This window comes from Alternaria atra (genome assembly GCF_907166805.1).
Source record: "Alternaria atra isolate CS162 genome assembly, contig: 30, whole genome shotgun sequence".
NCBI lineage: Eukaryota > Fungi > Ascomycota > Dothideomycetes > Pleosporales > Pleosporaceae > Alternaria > Alternaria atra.
In genome coordinates, this window is record NW_025091329.1 from 646,478 (window position 1) to 664,725 (window position 18,248).

Here is an 18,248-nt window from a genome sequence, read left to right on the forward strand (position 1 = left end):
CCATCGATGCCAAGTTCTCCACACGCTGATGTCAGGCACGGTTCTGGCATGTACCCCAGATGGCACTAATGCAGGCTGTACAAATACCCGAACGTTTTGAGCCTGTTAAAGGCTTGTTTGGAAAGTTTCGCTGCAGACTCCGTTGCCTTTCCCGCTTCGCTAATCTTGCGACCGGTATTAGTTATGTATTGCCGCGAGGGACGCCTAGAGCAGCTAACGGCACGATTTATCCGTTGGCACATCAGAGATGGGGCTTGTTGAACCCATCGGTGCGGTTGGCATGCGCAGGCGAGGGCGTACTGTCACTGTCGTCGCAACGGAGGGATGAGCCCAGTTGACTCGACTTGAGGCGTTTATGGGATGAGTGTTGTTGGTGGAGGACGCGAAGAGATAGTAGGATGACAGTGTACTGATGTCACTTAGGATGCGCCCAGGGGCGTCTATTGAATGGAGGCGTTACCTGCTGCTTGCAAACCTGACGAAGCGTATATCGATCTTCTGGATGGTATAAAGTGTAAAGCAGTAGCCTCTGCCACTTGCAGTCAAGCATTCACACCTCTGATACCTTCATTCCTCTCAAAAACCAATTACCGAACCTGAAAGATGCTGTCCAAGTCTTTCTCCCTTCTCGCCTTTGGCGCTCTAGCCTACGGCCAGGAGCTAGTCCAAGAGGGCGCTCCTGCGCCTGTCGTCCTTGCAACTGCAAAGTCCGGGGTCATCCCTGCGACTCCAACAGCAACTCCTTTCACTGGTGTCGATACTATCCAGGGCGCCATTGTCTCTCCTCTCCCTCCTGCGCCAGGCTACCTCCCTGGCGAGACTGGTGGTCTCGAGGGTACCGCCACAGCCTCGTCCAACCAACCATCAGCCACCTACCGCGCCACCATGCCAGAGGAGCAATACAACCCCTTCATCGGCAGCACTGTCTCAGGATCTATTCAGGCTGTTGGTGGCGCCGGTGGTGTAAACTTCACCGTCAACCTCTCTGACCTGCCCGACCAAGCACAATTCGGCCCCTTCAACTGGCACATCCACGCCCTTGCCGTTCCCGCCGACGGAAACTGCACCGCAACTATGGGCCACCTGGACCCCACCAACCGCGGCGAACTCGTTATGTGCGACCCCGCGTTGCCCGAAACATGCCAGGTCGGTGATTTGGCCGGCAAGCACGGCGGCAAGATCATGACGGAGGGAACCTTCTCGACTAGCTTCGTAGACCCGTACCTCAGTGTTGAGGAGGGCAGCGCAGGGTTCTTTGGTGGATTGGCCTTTGTCTTGCACACTGGTAATACCACGAGGATCACTTGTGCGAACTTCGAGCTTATGCAGGGTGGTAACGGAACTTCTGCTCCTAATGGAACAATGGGTATGCCCAGCCCGACGAGCAGCAACCCGGCTGAATTCACTGGAGCGGCGAACAAGCTTGGTGGAAGTGCTGTTGCGCTCGCAGCTGGTGTCTTTGCTGCCATGATGGTATAAAGAATAGTACTAGTCAATTTATTCGAGTAATAACCCCAACACTAATAATGTAATAATATTGAGCATATAGCGTTGCACCGTGCGGGGTGGCTACAACTTACTCCCATTTGACAATATTCTATCAGACGAGAGCTTCACCAATGACTCCATCGTCGGTCTTGCTGCCCCATGCTTGGTGAACAGTACTTCGGCACTCTTTCTCACAACCGTATAGCTTGCATATCCAATATCTGGGACCAGATCCTAGAGTCCGTCCACATCCTAAATTTGCACACATCTTCCACTTTTCCCCATTGCTCTTCAAGCCCTTTTTCGTCATCAACACTGCGTTCTTGCCTTTTTGCAAGAACACTTTTTCCTCACCTAGGTGACTGCAGTTATGGCAGACTTGCCTACCCGTCCGGGGAAAGCCTAGTGGCTCAGTGTAGTATGCGCGCTTGTTCAGAAAACGCCAGAAGAACTTTCCTCGTTGAGCTGGTTCTGGAGCGCATTTGCAAGGTGGGTCTCCTTTAAATCGCTCTTGACGTACGCGGGAATGGCCAAGGATATACATATAATGGCACGATGCGCAATAGGGTACGCAGTTGTCGACATGGTGGAATATAACTGCTTGCCGAAGTGGAAAGTTCACCTGACAGTCGTCACATATCTGATTCGTGCAGCTCCAGCAAGTGGTTTTATTATCAGGTCCGCATGTATATAGCCTGAACATGTTGAGTCGGCGAGAGACGTCGTTTGAGGGTAGGACAGATCCGCGGACTGACTTCGAGACGGTTGATAGGTTGATGAGATCAGCGTAGTGTAGGTTTTTAGCAACCAGGACGAGCATGTCGTAGATGCCAAGGAACTGTGCTAGCTCGGTGTGCGTTCCAGCACTACTTTGGTACAATTTCACTGTATCTTCTCCCTTCGTTAAGTCGTGTTTCAGCTCTGATAACATGATCTCCGTCTTTTGCTCTGCACCTAGTACAGTCTTGACGACGCACCGACGCCCTGATCGCACCGGGGCTTTCAAGCTTATGGGTAGGCATCGAAAGGCCAAAATTGGAGTGTAGAGCAGAACGAACCACAAGACTACCGCTGGCCATTTTATCAAGCAGAACAGGCAGCGCCCGATGAAGCTGAGCCCCTCTGTGAATAGATCAAGAATGGGTTTGTTGTCCTTCTTGGCTTGTCGAATCTGGCCAAAGAATGTAAACAATCCGAGGAAAGATATTAGGGCATAGAAAAAACTTTTGCGGTCAGCAACAGACTCAGGCATGCGCTCAAATACAGCTTACGATAGTGCGATCCCATATTGGCGTTCCTTCACAAAGTCCCAGCACATCTTAGTAGGACTTGCGATTGTTTCGTTCAGCCTTCCGGCAGCAGCAAAAAAGCTCTCATTCGTGCCTGGAGGTCGGCTTAATTCCAGGCCTACTGGGTCACGGCATTTGTCCAGGCTGTAAGGTATGTATGCAGTCTGAGAATGCGTAGTGATCGATACAAAAACGGTGAACGCGGTGTCGACAATTGCCAGAAGTATGTTCATCGGAGGTATGAAGATTATTGAAGGAAGAAGAATGACCATGTTATACAGGAATAAAATGAATCCCCATTTGGCTGCCAACCTTTCGCTGGTGACGATGGCCGTGTCGTAGGTGTCGTTGAATAACTCGACATCGCGGCTGACAATTGTGTAGTGCTCTTCTCCATAGGTCCAGTAGAATACGGTCGGTGTGATCAGTGCGAATCGGATCACAAAAATGGGAGTGGTCCAACCTGCCCAAACGCTTTCCTTCATGCTGGGATTAACGAATGGCCGATATTTACCGTGTTTGATGAATGTAGGTGCCAATTTGCAGCCTGGAGGTAACAGCGTCCCAAAGATAGAAGTAGTCAAGCATTACATAGTTGCGGACCGTGAAATGTATAATAATCGTCCAAGGCGGACGATGGTTCGCACACAAGGCTGAGCGGCTGAGGCTCGGAACAAGGTATACCACCACGGGCATTTTCTTGCTCAAGTATGCATCAGGTCACGAGAAAGAGGTTTGGCGTTGAAGCCTTTTGCTGCAAAGGCATGATCGCCGCAAAAAGGAATCCGCGGTCAGCCATAATGGCATAGCTGAGTTGCTGCGCCAAGGTCCGGTGAACAGCAACGGAAAGGCTGTGATTCGGCCAGCTGCACGCATCTCGTCACGCATCCTCGTATTTCCCTTCTTAGAAGCGACATCGCACAAGTCCAATCCCGCTCAAAAGTGCAATGCATCCAGACACACATTGCGAGTCGAAAATGACGTAGTTAGCCCTGTGGGTCCTGGTAGGATGCAGAGTTCTCAGAGGCTTTGACCGCACGTTGTCCGTCGCGATGCGGCTGTCATCTTACTAGCAGAGACTATGGCATAGCAAAGGGGTCATATGGTTGTCGCGACAAGGTAAGGGTGTCGCGCAAGATGAGGTGTTGGGTTATGGTTGTGATGCGCTGCCGAGGCTAGTAGTGCACGGCTCGATCCGCCGCCGGTGGGTCTCTATTACCATGACAACGGCGGGTGTTTATCGATGACACAACGCTCAATCGCAAGCCCGTGGTCGGCCGTCTCTAGAAGAACCAAGCCTGAATCTTGCGGCCCACACAAGGCTCAAAATATTGCTTACTCCACACTTTGGACCTCTTAGCTGCATGCAACCCCCCCTCCCGACTTCCCCTACCGACTCCTGCATCTGCCACGCTTGATCTCAACAACATCTCGACTGCATTGTTAGTTGCAGCATATATTAACACCTGTTGATAAGGCTGTCACTACAATTCTGCAACGGTAATTCGAGAGCATCTGCACAATGGAGGCCCTACTCTCCCTCGCATTCGACAACATAGCGTCCAAGGACACGCAGAAGATTCGCAAAGGGTTACGCCAGATCGAGGGCATGCTGGCGCAGATATGCCTTTCCAGCGGCAAGCCGAGACACTCACCACCAGGCCACCGACGGAACGCCTCTGCGCTCAATCTGGGCGATCAACAACAACCAACACCGAAGAAGCTGGGACAATTGTCAGACGATCTTGCCTTTAGGGAGTTCTTTCGGTTGCAAGAGGGCTTTGAATGGAATGGTGAGTGCCAAGCTTCAAGCATATATAGAGTATGACTAACATCATACAGTTGTGACACGGGTAGCCGATTGTTTGGATCGATTGTTGGGTATGGGAAGCAGTAAGGGTAAGACTTGCGCCAGGAACATGTTGAACAGCAGCTAACCACCAAATCCTAGATGGCCAAAACGACATCCTCATCCTCTCCTCGTTATCGAACATACAAGGTCTGCTCTTGTTGCACCCTCCATCGCGCATCATCTTCGGTCGCGAAGTCTACATGAACCTCCTCCTCGATCTGCTCGACCCCTACAACTGCCCCGCCATCCAATCGCAAGCCCTCCTCGTCCTCGTTACAGCACTTCTCGCGACACCACAGAACACGCGAGTGTTTGAACACATGGACGGTCTCCTGACCGTCACAAGCTTGTTCAAGGACGAAGAAACCACACAGAACGTCAAAGTCAAATTGCTAGAGTTTCTATACTTCTACCTCATGCCTGAGATCCCAGTTTCGGGCCCACAGCGGAGTCCGAGCAAGCTGACCAATGCTTTCGAGCGGCGGGGTAGCACTGCGACTGGCGACGATGGCGGAGGTGCGGCGAGGAAACACATCCGGTCGCAAGAAGAGAAGCAGCATATGCTGGGAAGGTACCTCAGCAACGTGGATGCTCTTGTCGAGGACCTCCAAGAAAGCGCACCTTTTAACAGCGTTGCCTGTTGAGAGCGATGCGCGCACTACCAGTCATCCCCGACGATGACACCAACCCATTTTGTTTGTCGATCTCCTGTTACTACTATACCTTTCCTTACTCTTTTGTCCTATTCAGCGAGGCGTCCAGGAAACTCGGGGTTCATTTGTAATCATGCGTCTCCTACGTCGTTACAGCTAAACGCTGCTCTCCTTTTGTATTTGGCATCTTTGAGCGTTGAAAAGACTGTTAGCTTCATTGCACCTCGCAGTCGATACATTCGCTGTACGTCATGTCTTCCATAGGTTGCGCGGTATTCTGGCGTCTCTGGTAGGCCACTGTCCGTCGCAAGAGGATTGTTGGGCTAGTAACCACACTTTTATCCGATTGTCGTTATGTAATCCAAGAATATTATACTTGACATCTATTACCGACATCTCTAGTGTGTGGCGTGTTTCCCAGTCTCAAGCGGTCCAATGCGATTCATGTATAGTATGCTCTAGCCGTAGGTGAGAAGTGTTGTTTTCCGTATGCTTACTCCGAGTCGGTGATGTGGTTGGTAGGAAGCATGCGAGGCAATGCTCAGCCGAGAAGCGCGTCCGGACGATTGTCGCTCCAGTGCGGAATTGTCGCTGCGTAGAAGGAGGTATCTATATACAAGAGACGCACAAAGGACCTGTTTCATCCTAAAATTCACGAGATATTGGAGGACGAACAGATGCGGTGAAGTGTGAAGAAGCCTTTGTCTATACCCTACTTGGGTCAAGCCACTTCTATGCTACGACGAAAGCTATGCTGGCTGGGAAGGATGGCGAGTGTAAAGTTGATCACCAGACGGTAAGGCTGTAAGCGTATCGGGGTCAGTAATATGCGAAAGTCCGTTGTACAATAGTACTCACTTCACCAGGATCAGCCTCGATCGGTATCAAAGATTATGCTTGCGCACCTAAAACGGCTAGCTCCGGTACGTGACGGAAGCTAAGCCTGTAGATGATAGTCGCGTGTTCTCGTGCGGCCAACCACGACAATTGCCAGGCACCAAAACTTCAGCACGCAAACAGCCAGCGTCAAACTTTGGGCATGATGCGCGCATCGCAGTGAGGATGGGATTTCTCTACTATTAGCATTCTTCAGGTATCCAAGCGCAAAATGGGCTTGGGGCCGAGTACTGTTGTCTGAACTCTGGAATACTAGTGACGTAACTTGCGGCAAATGACATGTCGGCACGCGACACTAAGCCACCAGTCACAACGGAAAGCCGGCTCTTCCTGCATCCAGCACTTTGGAGGTTTACGCCGCACCGAATGCTAGGGCAGAGCAGTTTCGTCCGACCATCCGCCTGCCATGGCTGGTCTGTCCCAGTGGCTGCTGTTTAGTCACCTTTCGCATGCCGTGCGTTCCGCTGACTTCACTATGCGCCATGCATCTTGCCTTTAGTGTAGGATGTAGCCCTCGGAATCGGCCAGTCTTTTTGCCTGTTCCTTACTTTGTCTCTTGAAGCTTGTCGTAGATCACCTCTTTACTCTCCAGACTCCCGGAACTGCTCTTTCCTACACTCACAAGAGAACGTGCAAGGCAAGACACTGCCTTGCGCCTGGACATCTGCCCAGGGATATCCGGATCAATCGGCTGTCAGCCTAGTCAAACACTTCCGGCATCCCTACAAATACATTCGGCTTCCTCTCGGCAGTCAAATCTCGAGCTTCTGAAATCACATCTGTCGCGGTCCTTGAAAGTTGCGCGCCAACACCTAGCATCACCGCCTGTCTTCGCCCACAAACCCCCACCATGGGCGCAGGAGCCTTCATAGAACCGCTTGTGGTAGTCACCCTACTCTTCGGTGGTACATGGGTAAATCGAAACACAGAATATCGTCTCTTCGGTCGACGGAGAGTGTATCAAAACTCGCCGCGCTCAAGTTCTCCAGATTCCGGTCGATCTAGTCCGTCGTCCAGCGCATCACTTCTAGCCAACGTCGACGAGGAACCAAAATGGAGGAAGCGCGAGGTTGTAGTTCTGGGCATGAGGAAGGATGTCATGAGCCCGAATACTAGACGATTCAAGGATTATTTCCTCAGTCGATTGCTACAGAAGTTTCCCTTCCTTGTGGAAGCTTGGTATTGGGCACTTATCTACTGGGTAAGCAATCTTGCCCGAACACTACTGGATTTGTTTATACAGAGTCACTAACTTGATCACTAGGTGTACCAACTAGGTCGCGCATTCTCGGCCGTGACAATGGTCGAAGGCACCGTAAACGTCGCTCGTCGCCACGCTCTCCAACTCATCCACCTCGAACAGAAGTTGCACATTTTCTTCGAACTCGACGTCCAAGCATGGTTCCTGAAGCATCCCTTCCTCCTCCACTGGACGAACCGCACATACTCTTTCATCCATATTCCAGGTACAATCTTGTTCCTAGTATGGCTTTTCTACTACACCACAACGCGCAACCGCATCGATCTTCCCCTCCACAACAAGCCAATGGGCGAGGCAGATGGCAGCCCTGCAGGCCCAAAGCTGTATGCTGCGAGGCGCAGGACGATGGCTACTTGCAATCTGATTGCTTTCATCGTCTTCACACTGTGGCCATGCATGCCGCCCCGTCTTCTCTCCGACCCCGAGGTTCCCGGCTCGGTAGGCAAAGAAGCGCGCAGCTTCGGTTTCGTCGACACTGTTCACGGCGCCGAAGGCGAGAGCAGCGTATGGACACAAAACAAGTTCTGTAACCAATATGCTGCCATGCCTTCGCTCCACTTTGGATACTCGCTACTCATCGGCCTCACCATCATGTCAATCCCGCTTGCGCCTCAGCATCGCCGGTCTCGCACTGTCGCGCTCACAATGGGTCTGCGCATGCGCATTCCCTCGCCTCGTCGCATACTCTGCATCTTCCTGGGTGTCGCATACCCCGCTATCATCCTTGTAGCTATTGTAGCTACAGCGAACCATTTCATCCTTGATGCTGTGGCTGGTGCCATGGTCTGCGGATTAGCATGGACTGGCAATAGAGTATTGTTGAACTTGCTACCACTAGAGGACTATTTCCTATGGTGCGTACGTATTCACAAGCCTGCGCGAAAGGCCGTTCACTGGGATGGTGATGATGATGATAATGACTACGACCATAAGAGATTTGGCGGTAAGGGCGTCATTGTTGATTAGACGAGTTTGTCTGTGTAGGAGAGTGTGGAGGTAATGAATAGGTTAATGCCAAGCATTGGGTATCGGCGTCTTACTAGGATCGGGAATCTTGGTTAATGAAGGCTGGCGAATTATCATGGGAATACCTTAATTGTCGAGTTGGACGGCCTCACTGGGATATCTGGATACCCTGAACTAATAAACATACTATTTGTCGTATAATCTCAACGTTCTGTTTGGGTGTGTACAAGCCAGGTCTGTGAACTCCTGACGATACCGCCATCACTTGGAACCCGGTGGTAAGTTTGGTATCGGAGTACCCGTAAGCTGACTCCTCCACCCCATGATAAAGGAACAATCCATGTCCTTGCTCCTCGTCTTCACCCCACCCGCGTTACCGCAATCAAGCTTATCTGCATTCCACAACCCACTTCTACACTCGCCACACTCCTTCCACGTCTCCTGGTCGTTCCAATCGCACTTCCAAGGCCCATTATCATACGAGAAATGCAAGGTGCTACTTCCGTAATCAAAGGGTCCTACAAGGAAGGTATAGGGGTACCCGTCGACGTTGTGCTCGACAACTTTAGTAGTGCCAGGGGGGAAGTTGTACGCCCAGACGTAGTCGCGGTTGACGTACACGCCACGGGCTGCTATAGTGTTGTCCGACATGCAGTTTTCAATGGCTTGGAAGTGGAAGGGGAGAATGATGATGGGTTCGGGGTCGTGAGGGCGCGAGAGCTGGGTGACTTTGGCGGCTTTGCGGGTTGTGGGTGTGGCGGGGATGGCGATGTCGTTGTTGGAGGCTCCAGATGCGGGCGCTGGGTGGATGGGCTCGCCTTCGGTTGAGAGGAGCAGTATCTCGGAGGTGGAGGTACCGTCGTAGCCTCTGAGGGCGATGATGTGGGTTCCAGGTGAGGTGGGCTGTTCAGGCGCAACGATCGCTGCGGCGATGGCGCCGAGAGCGAGGGACAGGATGATGAGAAACTTCATGGCGTAATGAGCTAGGACGGTAAGCCAAGGTTGTGTGAGCTGAAGGTGAAGGACTCACTGTATGATGCTTTGGGAAAGCCGTCGCAAGCGTCGCTGAGCGCGGATGTAGGCAAGGGAATCCTGAGCTCGCAAGGGAAAGTGAGAGGGAGGTTCTGAAGATTTATACTACTTGAGCAGAGGTCAGAAGTTCATGTTGGGCACGTGTGTGAATAAAGGTAGAAGATATACGCACAGACCGTTGACGAACAAACGGATAGGTGTGTTGGATTAGATAGTATATATGTAGGTACGACGTGGCCAAGAGTTGCCATTGGTACTCGAAAGAACTTAAGCACACGCTGCTGCAGGGCTGGGAAGTCTTGCCCTACCTGCAAATGTGACGGCACATTTGTGTGCCCACAACGGAACGTGGATGGAGCTTAGACTACAAACGAAAAGAGTGCTGAAATCCAGATGACACATGGGAGATATTAAAAGAGTATACATAATATTATTTTGTACAGTCAACAACGCTCAGGGTATAGTGTTAAAGAGAGTTCGAGAAACCGCCAACGCCAATTGTGCAATGCGCGAGATGTAGATAGCGGTCTAGCAACAGGACTGATATCCAGTAATGAAACATGAAATTATGAAAGGAGACACAAGGAAACTCATCAACGTCTGCTACTCCTAGTGTTGTTGCGGCTGGGTCTTTCGTCCCTGTGCGATCGTTGAGGTTCGTATCGTCCGCCCATCTCCTCGTCTTGGACACGTCCTGCACCGTAGGTACGCTGCGGGTGGCGAACGTCATCGTGGTCATCCTCAAAAGTGTTGCGGCGCTCATCAATCTCATCGTCAAAGTCAACATAGACGGAGGCAGGGCGCGGTCGTCGTTCCCTTGGCAGCTTGGAATCTCTGTCCACCAGTTCCTTGGGCTTGTAGAGCTTGTCGAGGTGCTCTTCGAGTAGGCGAACGTTCTTGCCATTGGCCTTGACTGCTGCATCGGCAAGGTCGCCAAGGAAGGGAACAAGGCCAATCAGAAAGTCAAAGGCGACGTTGAACAGCATCATGATGAGGACAGAAACCGGCAGACCGCCATCAACCTTCATCATGTTCCGAACGAGGTTCAAGGCCAAGGCCGAACCTGCGGCGTCACCCACGGCAGGGACAAGGCCGATGACTGAAGACCATCCAAATCGGATTCCAAAGAGGGTGAAGAGGGCGTAGTCCAGCCTGTAGGCGGTCTTGCGGGCTTTGGCTAAGACATTGACATCATTGTCGGAAAGATAGTCCGGGATCTGCTTCTTGACTTTCCTCATCTTGTTTGGCTTCTTCTTGTCTGGTACCAACGCGTAGTAGGGATCCTGCAAGGCAATTAGTTTGTGCGATATGAAGCGAAAAAGTGGCTACCAACATATGGACCGGATACGTCCTTGGACTTGTATTTTTCCATCTCCTTCCCCAACGCTTTCTTCATTGCGTACTTAGCGACAACGCCGGCCATGTTGGGTGGTAGTGTCTGGGGTAGTTTGTGGTGTTGAGGTGTGAAAGGTGCTATGGATACAGCCGTAGACGAGACCGCAAAAGAAGCCTTATATGTCTCTGCAGTTCAAACGGGTCCTTTGACAGTGCGTGGTGGTGCGGGTATCCCACAGCGCGCTTGTTGTGTGGTTGGCGGACGGCGCTTCCCCTTTGAAAATGTGAAACGGGCGCGTCGCTGCCCTATGTATAGCTGGCGAGTGCGACTGGCAACGAACAATGTATAATTTATGCTGTGAAGGGCGGCGAGTGAAGGAGCGACAGAAGTGAAGACGACGGGCCTACTTATCGCATCAAGACGCTGGCGGTGAATCGCTGGAGAGTGCCCTGATTCTGCGACGCGATCCCAGACACAAACGTCATGGCTCTCGCTCGTTCCTTCTTTCGCCTGCGAGCACAGCCACGGCCGCCACACTTGATGTCGATCGCTCCTGCCGACTCTAGCCAACTGCAGCCACGACGACTCTCTCCGATAGGCCTTTGACAACACATCAACAACACGCTCGCCGACTCGACGCCATATTCTTCGACCCTCTTTGCGGCTGTGCACCCCTTCACTGCGCGCATCTTCGCATCTAGATCTCTCGCTACTACCCGCCGCCCGCCCGCGACGCGATAGCTGGCTGACTGGTGCCCGAGTGCACATCTCCCCACTCTCTGCGACACGGCCTGTACGCGGCATGCTCGATACGGGCCAGACATACATTCACCATGACAAACACAAACCGAACATTAGTTGACTGGCTGGACGACCTCTGCGTGCGCTTCATTGTCAACCTTCCCAATGAAGAACTGCAGTCGGTGGAGCGAATATGCTTCCAGATCGAGGAAGCCCAATGGTTCTACGAAGACTTCATCCGTCCCCTCGACCCCAACAACCTGCCCTCGATGCATCTGCGCAAGTTCTCCCAGCTCATGTTCCAGCACTGCCCGCTCTTCTCTGCATACTCCGAGGAGCTGCACCAGCAGGCCTACGAGCAGTTCCTCGCCTACAAGACACGGGTCCCGGTGCGCGGGGCCATCATGCTCAACGAGGAAATGACACACGCCGTACTCGTCAAGGGCTGGAAGAAGGGTGCAAAATGGAGTTTCCCACGAGGAAAGATCAACAAGGAAGAGGCCGATCTCGATTGCGCCGTACGAGAAGTTTGGGAGGAGACAGGCTTCGACCTGAGGAAGGCTGATCTGGTCGAGCCGGACGAACACATGAAGAAGATCACCGTCACGATGCGCGAGCAGAGTATGATGCTGTACGTCTTCCGCGGTGTACCCATGGACACGTACTTTGAGCCACAGACGAGAAAGGAAATCTCAAAGATCGACTGGTACAAACTCACCGATCTACCTACCTTGAGGCGGAAGAACCAGGTGCAACAGCAGCAGGGCAATGGACAAGATCTGATCAAAGAGAGCAGCTTCTACATGGTCGCGCCGTTTTTGGGGCCTCTGAAGCAGTGGATCAAGCAGCAGCACAAGCTTGGAAGGCAACGAGCACGGAACAGCGCCCACATGGCTCCAGCACCAGTAGCAGGGACCGATGATGAGCATGTTCAATCTTCGTTATACGAGACTACGGCCGACGAAGCAGCTCCCGTCGCAGATGCGCAGGTAGCCAGCAACTTTGCAGATATGGTGGCCCGGTTGGGTCGCGGTCACCGCCCGAGCGACTCCTACCCAGAGCTGTCCCAAGAGCACCAGGCACCACCACAACAGAGTCAGGATCCGGCAGAAGCGCTCAAACGCCTACTCAGCGTAGGCATGCAATCACCGCCCGTGGAAGCCCCTAGCCAGCCACCACCTCAAGGAAACCCGCTTCTGGCCTTGTTCAAGCAAGGCAACAACCAACATGCGGGAAACCAGCAGCCTCGGACGCCATTTGAGCAGATCATGTCCCCGCCTGTGCAGCCGTCAAGCCCTCATGGTCAACACGGCCCTAGGCCTCCCCAAATGGGCAATATGGGGCCTCCGCCGCCCTTCTTCCCACCCCACCAAGGTCTGCCGTTTCCAGGGCCTCCAGGCCACATGCATGGCATGCAACCACCACCGCCTCATATGTCGCCTCATTTCATGCATCAGCTACCGCAACAACAACAACAACAACAACAACAACAACAACAACAGCAGCAGCAGCAGCAGCATATGTTTTCACCCCATCCACCTAACATGCAGCAAGCGTTTGATCAACGCAATTCGCGGCCGGAATTCCAAGAGATTGGCGATTCACAATTTGCAAGCGGAAATGGTAGACCGGCGATACCACCGGCATCCAAGTTGCCCGCACCGAATCTCAATGTGCATGCACTTGGACTGCTGAGTTCGTTCAAGAATGATAATCAACAGCCTACTTTCCCGCCATCGCCCCAGACTACGATCGCTGCTCCACTACATCGAAGCCAACAAACAACGCCGAGAATACAACACCCAATGCCTCAACACAGGCCACACGGTCTTGTATCACCGCAAGCACAATTCATCCCTAGTCCGCCACAGTTTCAGTCACCTCCTATCAGTTCAAGCTTCGAACCTGAACAGCCCAAGCCAAGGAACGCCCATCAAGATTCTTTATTGAGCATGTTCAAATCTACACCACCGCTTCCAAGTCCGCAGCCCCCGCCTGCAGAGCTGTCTGCATTCCCCACTACGCCAGCATACGTTTCTGCGCAACCTGTCGCGAATCCTTCCAGACAGCCCAATGCGGCTCTTCTTGCTGTATTCAACGCTCCATCAAACAAGACAAATATGACGTCGGCTACTGTGAGCGGACCAGTCAATGCCCCGGATTTCGATACTATGAAGAAGAACAGACAAGCGACAAATGGCACTTCACGCGGACCGTCGCCTGCCACTAACATGCCCTTTATGCCTCAGCAGATACTCAAGCGTACGCCGCAAGCTTCACCTAAACCTACGCCGCCGGTGGAAGTATCTGGATCGCCGCAAATGGCGTTCCAGCCCCAGATCCTGAAAAGGCCTCAACAACAGATGAAGGTGCCAGGGCAGGCAGGTATGTGCATCCTCATGCTAACTCCAATCTTTGCTATAACGCATCTTACTGATTATCCATGTCGTATAGCTTCAGGAGAGCCGACATCGCACAAACAAGGCTTGCTGGACATGTTCAAGGGTTCTTCTCCACAACCTCCACCAGCTCAACCCGCGGTATTACCATCTCGCTCGCCTGCTCCTCCACCCTTATCCGATATGGACCGTCGTGAATCCGTACCTGCAGCCCAGAAGAACGCCCTGCTCTCCCTATTCGGCAACAAACCATCACCATCTCCCAAACCCCAAACGCAGAGCCCGATCCCACCAGCCCGCTCTCCTTTGCCGCCCACTCCCAAGACAACCGTGTCTGGTCTCGTCAGCCCAGTCAGCCCGCTGCCTACGAACGGTAGTGTAGGTGCAACTAGCCCGGAAGGAATTGCGAATAGGAGTCGTATCAGCAGCATCGGAGACGGAACAGCGCCCAGCATCGTCATACCACCCACAAGTCACCCAGTAGACGCAGGTGTTGGCCTGCCTCAGAACGAAGGTGTCAGTCTTGTTGGTCTTGGTGGTCAAGCTAGAACAGGAAGCACAGGCGAGGGTAAGAGTCCTGTGGATAAGACTTTCCTGCTGGGTTTTTTGGAAGACGTAGCTAGACGTGGACGCTGAAGAGCATTTACTTTCCTTTTTGCATTGTTCCGGGCGCTTTTTGCATTGCTAGGTGGATAGGGATATCATGGATGGCCGGCTGGACAGCCATCTGAACGATGCATGACGGTCATGGTCATGATGTTCCAAGACTTGCGGTATGGATGAGATGAAGGGAAAAGATATGAGTTTAGTAGAGATGTGTATGGATAGTATAGGACGAATCAAAGATTCAACTGAAATCCTTTGTGAATATTTTGAATCCATGATGCAAATTTAGGCTATACCATCTGTCAAAACTTTTCTTTCCCAAGTTTTGCAACGTCGTCTGTGTTATTCTTACTTTTTTTTATATCAATTAGTCCAGCTCAAATCATCTACCAGTCTAAACCATGTGTACAAGTAAAACTATTCGTCTTTAATTTCCAATGTTCTCTACTCGAAACAAGGGAGAACAAGTCATTCTTTATAGTGGCTACTCATTGATCGCGTTCCTCTCTACTTTGATTGCTTGAGTTGTGATTACCCCTGATTAAGCAACGATTATTATTCTACCCTACCTGCGAATCATTTTCTTGTTTCCTAAAAGTGTCTAAAAGAACAAAAATGAGTTTCAAAAAAAAAAGACTTTCCAACCAAGAAAGCGAGTAAAGTTCCAGTACTCTTTGCTACTTTTTTTTTCTCCAACTCGCGAGTCATCACGCGATACTCGCACGCAAGTAACAAAAACCATGTTACTCTCCCGTTATCACTGGCTCTAACCTACGCTCGTCGGGCATCATCGCATGCGGACTTGTTTCCGCGGTGCGTTGTTGATTATGCGATTCTCAAACACATGTGAAGCACTTTGCCCTACTGACGCTATGCTATGCTGTACCACCCTACATCATCATGCCCTAGTCGTCACTCCATCCATCGATCGACAACATGCGTCTCGGGCTCTCGGCCACGAACACAGTCCGTCGGTTGAATTGGCTAAACTGACCCTGCTCCCGTGGATCGGTAACTACAAGACATGTGCCATGTGCCAAGCCGGAGCTTATGAGCTTGTTTTTGGTGCCTGCTTTGTATGGCTTACTTTTTGGTCTCACTCTGTTTGCGCTGATGATGATCATGATGATGATTCCGGTGTTTTCTTACTGAAGCTGGGTGCGCGCGTCGTTTGCGTGCGATTCTGGATGGGCGAAGCTGAGACATCTCTGGTTGTTTCACTCCCTTGATCGCTGGATAATTTATTATCCCACCTTTTGATCAAGTGTGGAGACACATCGACGTCACACATACACACACGCGAGCACAAATGTGGGAATGATACATGGTAATAGGCCTCTCAGATCGAAAGGCCAAAATTTATATGGATATTACTAGCTGTGCGAGATGGAACTCTACGGGGATATTTGATAGCTGAAGCTAAAAAAAAAAAAAAAAGCAGAAATTGCAATGTACAAAAAGGATAAGCGCTTGGCGACTTTGGCTAACAGAGTTGAAGTTGACTAGGGGTTGTTGTTGTGAGTTCCCAAGGTTTCAGTCGTAAGCTGATGTCCTTCACTTTTGTTCCAAACCCCAAGATCCTTGCCCCAATGCCGCGCCCGGAAAGGCAAAAAACATGCTTATGCTAAAAGCGGACGACGCTTGACGATGACTGGGTACTGATAAGGAAATTTGTCTCAAGGGGAGCTAGTAGATGTTGATGTCGTGTTAATTGTACAAGTGAGACGTCAGAGCGTTGATGACAGTGGTCAACAGTAAAGCCTATAGTGCGGCGTTCTCTCGTCCCCTATCCAATATCTCAGAGGGTACGGCGCTACGTGTGCTGAAGCGTACTTCAGTACCTGGGTGTGCCTTGAAGATAGGAGCTGTTGTTTGCGTATCGTGCCTCTGGTGCTTGATGTCCCTTCCTACTAGACCGCTCTTGCTTCCATTGCGGCTCAAGCCCGCAGCGCTCGGTTGTCTAGTTATGCCACTCGCGTTCTTGGGTACACCGGATGGCAGTGCTGGCATTTCAGGTACCTCATCTTCAGAGTAAGTGGTAGACTGCGTCATGCGGAATTGCTGCTTGAGGCGTTGTTCTTCGACGCGGTTGGACTGCTGGTTCACCCAGGAGTCTACTGTGCGGAAACGTGGGACGGAAGAGCGGGAAGTCATGAAGCTATCACGACCAAGTTGCTGTGTAGCTGTGTCGCGAGAGGGATCGTGTGGGGTTTGAGGGGCCTGGGAGTTGGTCCAGCTGAACCTGCTTGCCATACCACCTGCGGCAGCTGCGGATGCACCGCCGAAACCGGGTCGTTGAGAGATGGAGGGACGGTTTGAGAGGAACTGGCGGAATGTTGGAGGAGGCGGCAGGTTTCTGATTTGCTCCTGAGAAGGGTCAGGGAACTGCAGCGATTCTTCATCGCCGTCCAATGATCTGGTGTTGCGAGTTGATGCACTCTGCCGTTGCCCTTCTATGGGTAGAAGAGGTGATGAGGGTGTTGCGCTGTCATTGCGACGATGCGAGTTAGAAACTGACGGCGTGTCGTCATAGAAGCTCTGGGTTCCATCTCTAGTCGGAGGCTGGTTAAAGCTGTCACTGCGCCCGAGAGCTTGAAGTCGTTTTTGCGAAGAGAGTGAACTAGATCGCGTAGGTGCCACTGTTGGTCGAGGGGCATTGAATGAGTCGTTCATGCCATATGCGTACTCGTCATCAAAGTTCTGCTTCTTGTCCTGACCGTATCTCGAAGGGGGTGGGGGTGGGGGCCCACGGCGAAGCTGCTGCTTGCCCTGCTGGAGTACATCCCTGAAAGTAAGACCTCGCTTTCGCATAGTGTACATCGCAAGAACTACCATAACGATGATGATAGTTGCTCCTAGAAGATGTCAGCACATAGTCCAACATGTGTACTCGATTCATCTTACCAATGGAGCCAGCAGCAATGAGCAAATGCTCAGTTGTCTGGGAGATTGGGCGATCATGATGGGGTCTAGGTGGCGGAGGCGGCATAGCGATCACAATAGTCTCGGTGGGGTCATTATCGGCGAATGCAGGTGTAGTGGCTTGCGGCTCATCACTGAGAGTCATTGTGATAAGAAGCTGCTCATGTTAGTCGAGTCCTTGAATCGGTGCGAATTCCTTACAGCTGGAGTTCCTGACGGTATCGTAAGCGAAGGTGTTGTCATAGCTGTCATAGTCGGGTTGTCAGGGTAGTCGTCTTCATCAGAATCGCTGTCGTAGTCTGCATCTGTGGGACTTGGCTCCTGGCGTTTTGCTCGTGGTTGGCGGTTCACAGTGGCCGTAGGCTCTTCTACCACCAACCCCCTCTCATGCTGGACACCATCTCTTTCCACCACAACATAGTCCACCTTGTCGTAAACCCCGCGGCGCCATGGTGCGGGCATTGCTTCCGGTATGCGATGGCGTCAAATGGGGAAAGCCCCTCTCAGTCTTCCAGCCGCTCGATTTCTCCACCAGACATAATCCACAAACTCGTCCAGCGATGTAAGGTTGTCGTGATCGAAGGTGATGTTGTAATCGGAAGCGTGTTGGACCGCGACCAGCGAAGTCGATAAGAAAGGGTGATGTAGCGAATGTATGTAAGTGATTAGCAACGACAAGCCCGCCAGCGGAACGAAGGGCAGAATAGAAAGCAAAGTCAGCAAAGGTGCAGCGAAAGGCTGGGCGAACGCTCAAGACGAGACACGTTCATGCGAATGACGGGAGGGGTGGCCTTTGAGAAGCGCAT

At 51.9% G+C, this 18,248-nt stretch overlaps 8 protein-coding genes across 8 annotated transcripts; 4 read left to right on the forward strand and 4 right to left on the reverse strand.

Annotated features, from left to right (window-relative positions):
- Positions 1 to 603: 603 nt before the first annotated feature.
- On the forward strand, positions 604 to 1,479 carry ALTATR162_LOCUS9605 (uncharacterized protein; the record flags this gene model as incomplete). Its single annotated transcript, XM_043317239.1, has 1 exon — positions 604 to 1,479. One exon carries the CDS (start codon positions 604 to 606, stop codon positions 1,477 to 1,479), a length of 876 nt encoding a protein of 291 aa, XP_043173174.1.
- A 683-nt stretch (positions 1,480 to 2,162) lies between these two features.
- On the reverse strand, positions 2,163 to 3,262 carry ALTATR162_LOCUS9606 (uncharacterized protein; the record flags this gene model as incomplete). Its single annotated transcript, XM_043317240.1, has 3 exons — positions 2,163 to 2,183; positions 2,240 to 2,711; positions 2,760 to 3,262. The coding sequence occupies 3 exons, from the start codon at positions 3,260 to 3,262 to the stop codon at positions 2,163 to 2,165; spliced, it is 996 nt and encodes a 331-aa protein (XP_043173175.1).
- A 1,037-nt stretch (positions 3,263 to 4,299) lies between these two features.
- Positions 4,300 to 5,273, forward strand: ALTATR162_LOCUS9607 (uncharacterized protein; the record flags this gene model as incomplete). The annotated part of the gene is made up of 3 exons (XM_043317241.1): positions 4,300 to 4,570; positions 4,620 to 4,676; positions 4,729 to 5,273. The coding sequence occupies 3 exons, from the start codon at positions 4,300 to 4,302 to the stop codon at positions 5,271 to 5,273; spliced, it is 873 nt and encodes a 290-aa protein (XP_043173176.1).
- Positions 5,274 to 7,029: 1,756 nt separating this feature from the next.
- ALTATR162_LOCUS9608 (uncharacterized protein) lies at positions 7,030 to 8,406 on the forward strand (the record flags this gene model as incomplete). Its single annotated transcript, XM_043317242.1, has 2 exons — positions 7,030 to 7,380; positions 7,444 to 8,406. The coding sequence occupies 2 exons, from the start codon at positions 7,030 to 7,032 to the stop codon at positions 8,404 to 8,406; spliced, it is 1,314 nt and encodes a 437-aa protein (XP_043173177.1).
- Positions 8,407 to 8,667: 261 nt separating this feature from the next.
- ALTATR162_LOCUS9609 (uncharacterized protein) lies at positions 8,668 to 9,378 on the reverse strand (the record flags this gene model as incomplete). Its single annotated transcript, XM_043317243.1, has 1 exon — positions 8,668 to 9,378. One exon carries the CDS (start codon positions 9,376 to 9,378, stop codon positions 8,668 to 8,670), a length of 711 nt encoding a protein of 236 aa, XP_043173178.1.
- Positions 9,379 to 10,031: 653 nt separating this feature from the next.
- Positions 10,032 to 10,861, reverse strand: ALTATR162_LOCUS9610 (uncharacterized protein; the record flags this gene model as incomplete). The annotated part of the gene is made up of 2 exons (XM_043317244.1): positions 10,032 to 10,721; positions 10,772 to 10,861. The coding sequence occupies 2 exons, from the start codon at positions 10,859 to 10,861 to the stop codon at positions 10,032 to 10,034; spliced, it is 780 nt and encodes a 259-aa protein (XP_043173179.1).
- A 746-nt stretch (positions 10,862 to 11,607) lies between these two features.
- ALTATR162_LOCUS9611 (uncharacterized protein) lies at positions 11,608 to 14,550 on the forward strand (the record flags this gene model as incomplete). The annotated part of the gene is made up of 1 exon (XM_043317245.1): positions 11,608 to 14,550. One exon carries the CDS (start codon positions 11,608 to 11,610, stop codon positions 14,548 to 14,550), a length of 2,943 nt encoding a protein of 980 aa, XP_043173180.1.
- A 1,731-nt stretch (positions 14,551 to 16,281) lies between these two features.
- Positions 16,282 to 17,904, reverse strand: ALTATR162_LOCUS9612 (uncharacterized protein; the record flags this gene model as incomplete). The annotated part of the gene is made up of 3 exons (XM_043317246.1): positions 16,282 to 17,375; positions 17,425 to 17,599; positions 17,644 to 17,904. 3 exons carry the CDS (start codon positions 17,902 to 17,904, stop codon positions 16,282 to 16,284), a joined length of 1,530 nt encoding a protein of 509 aa, XP_043173181.1.
- Positions 17,905 to 18,248: the final 344 nt, after the last annotated feature.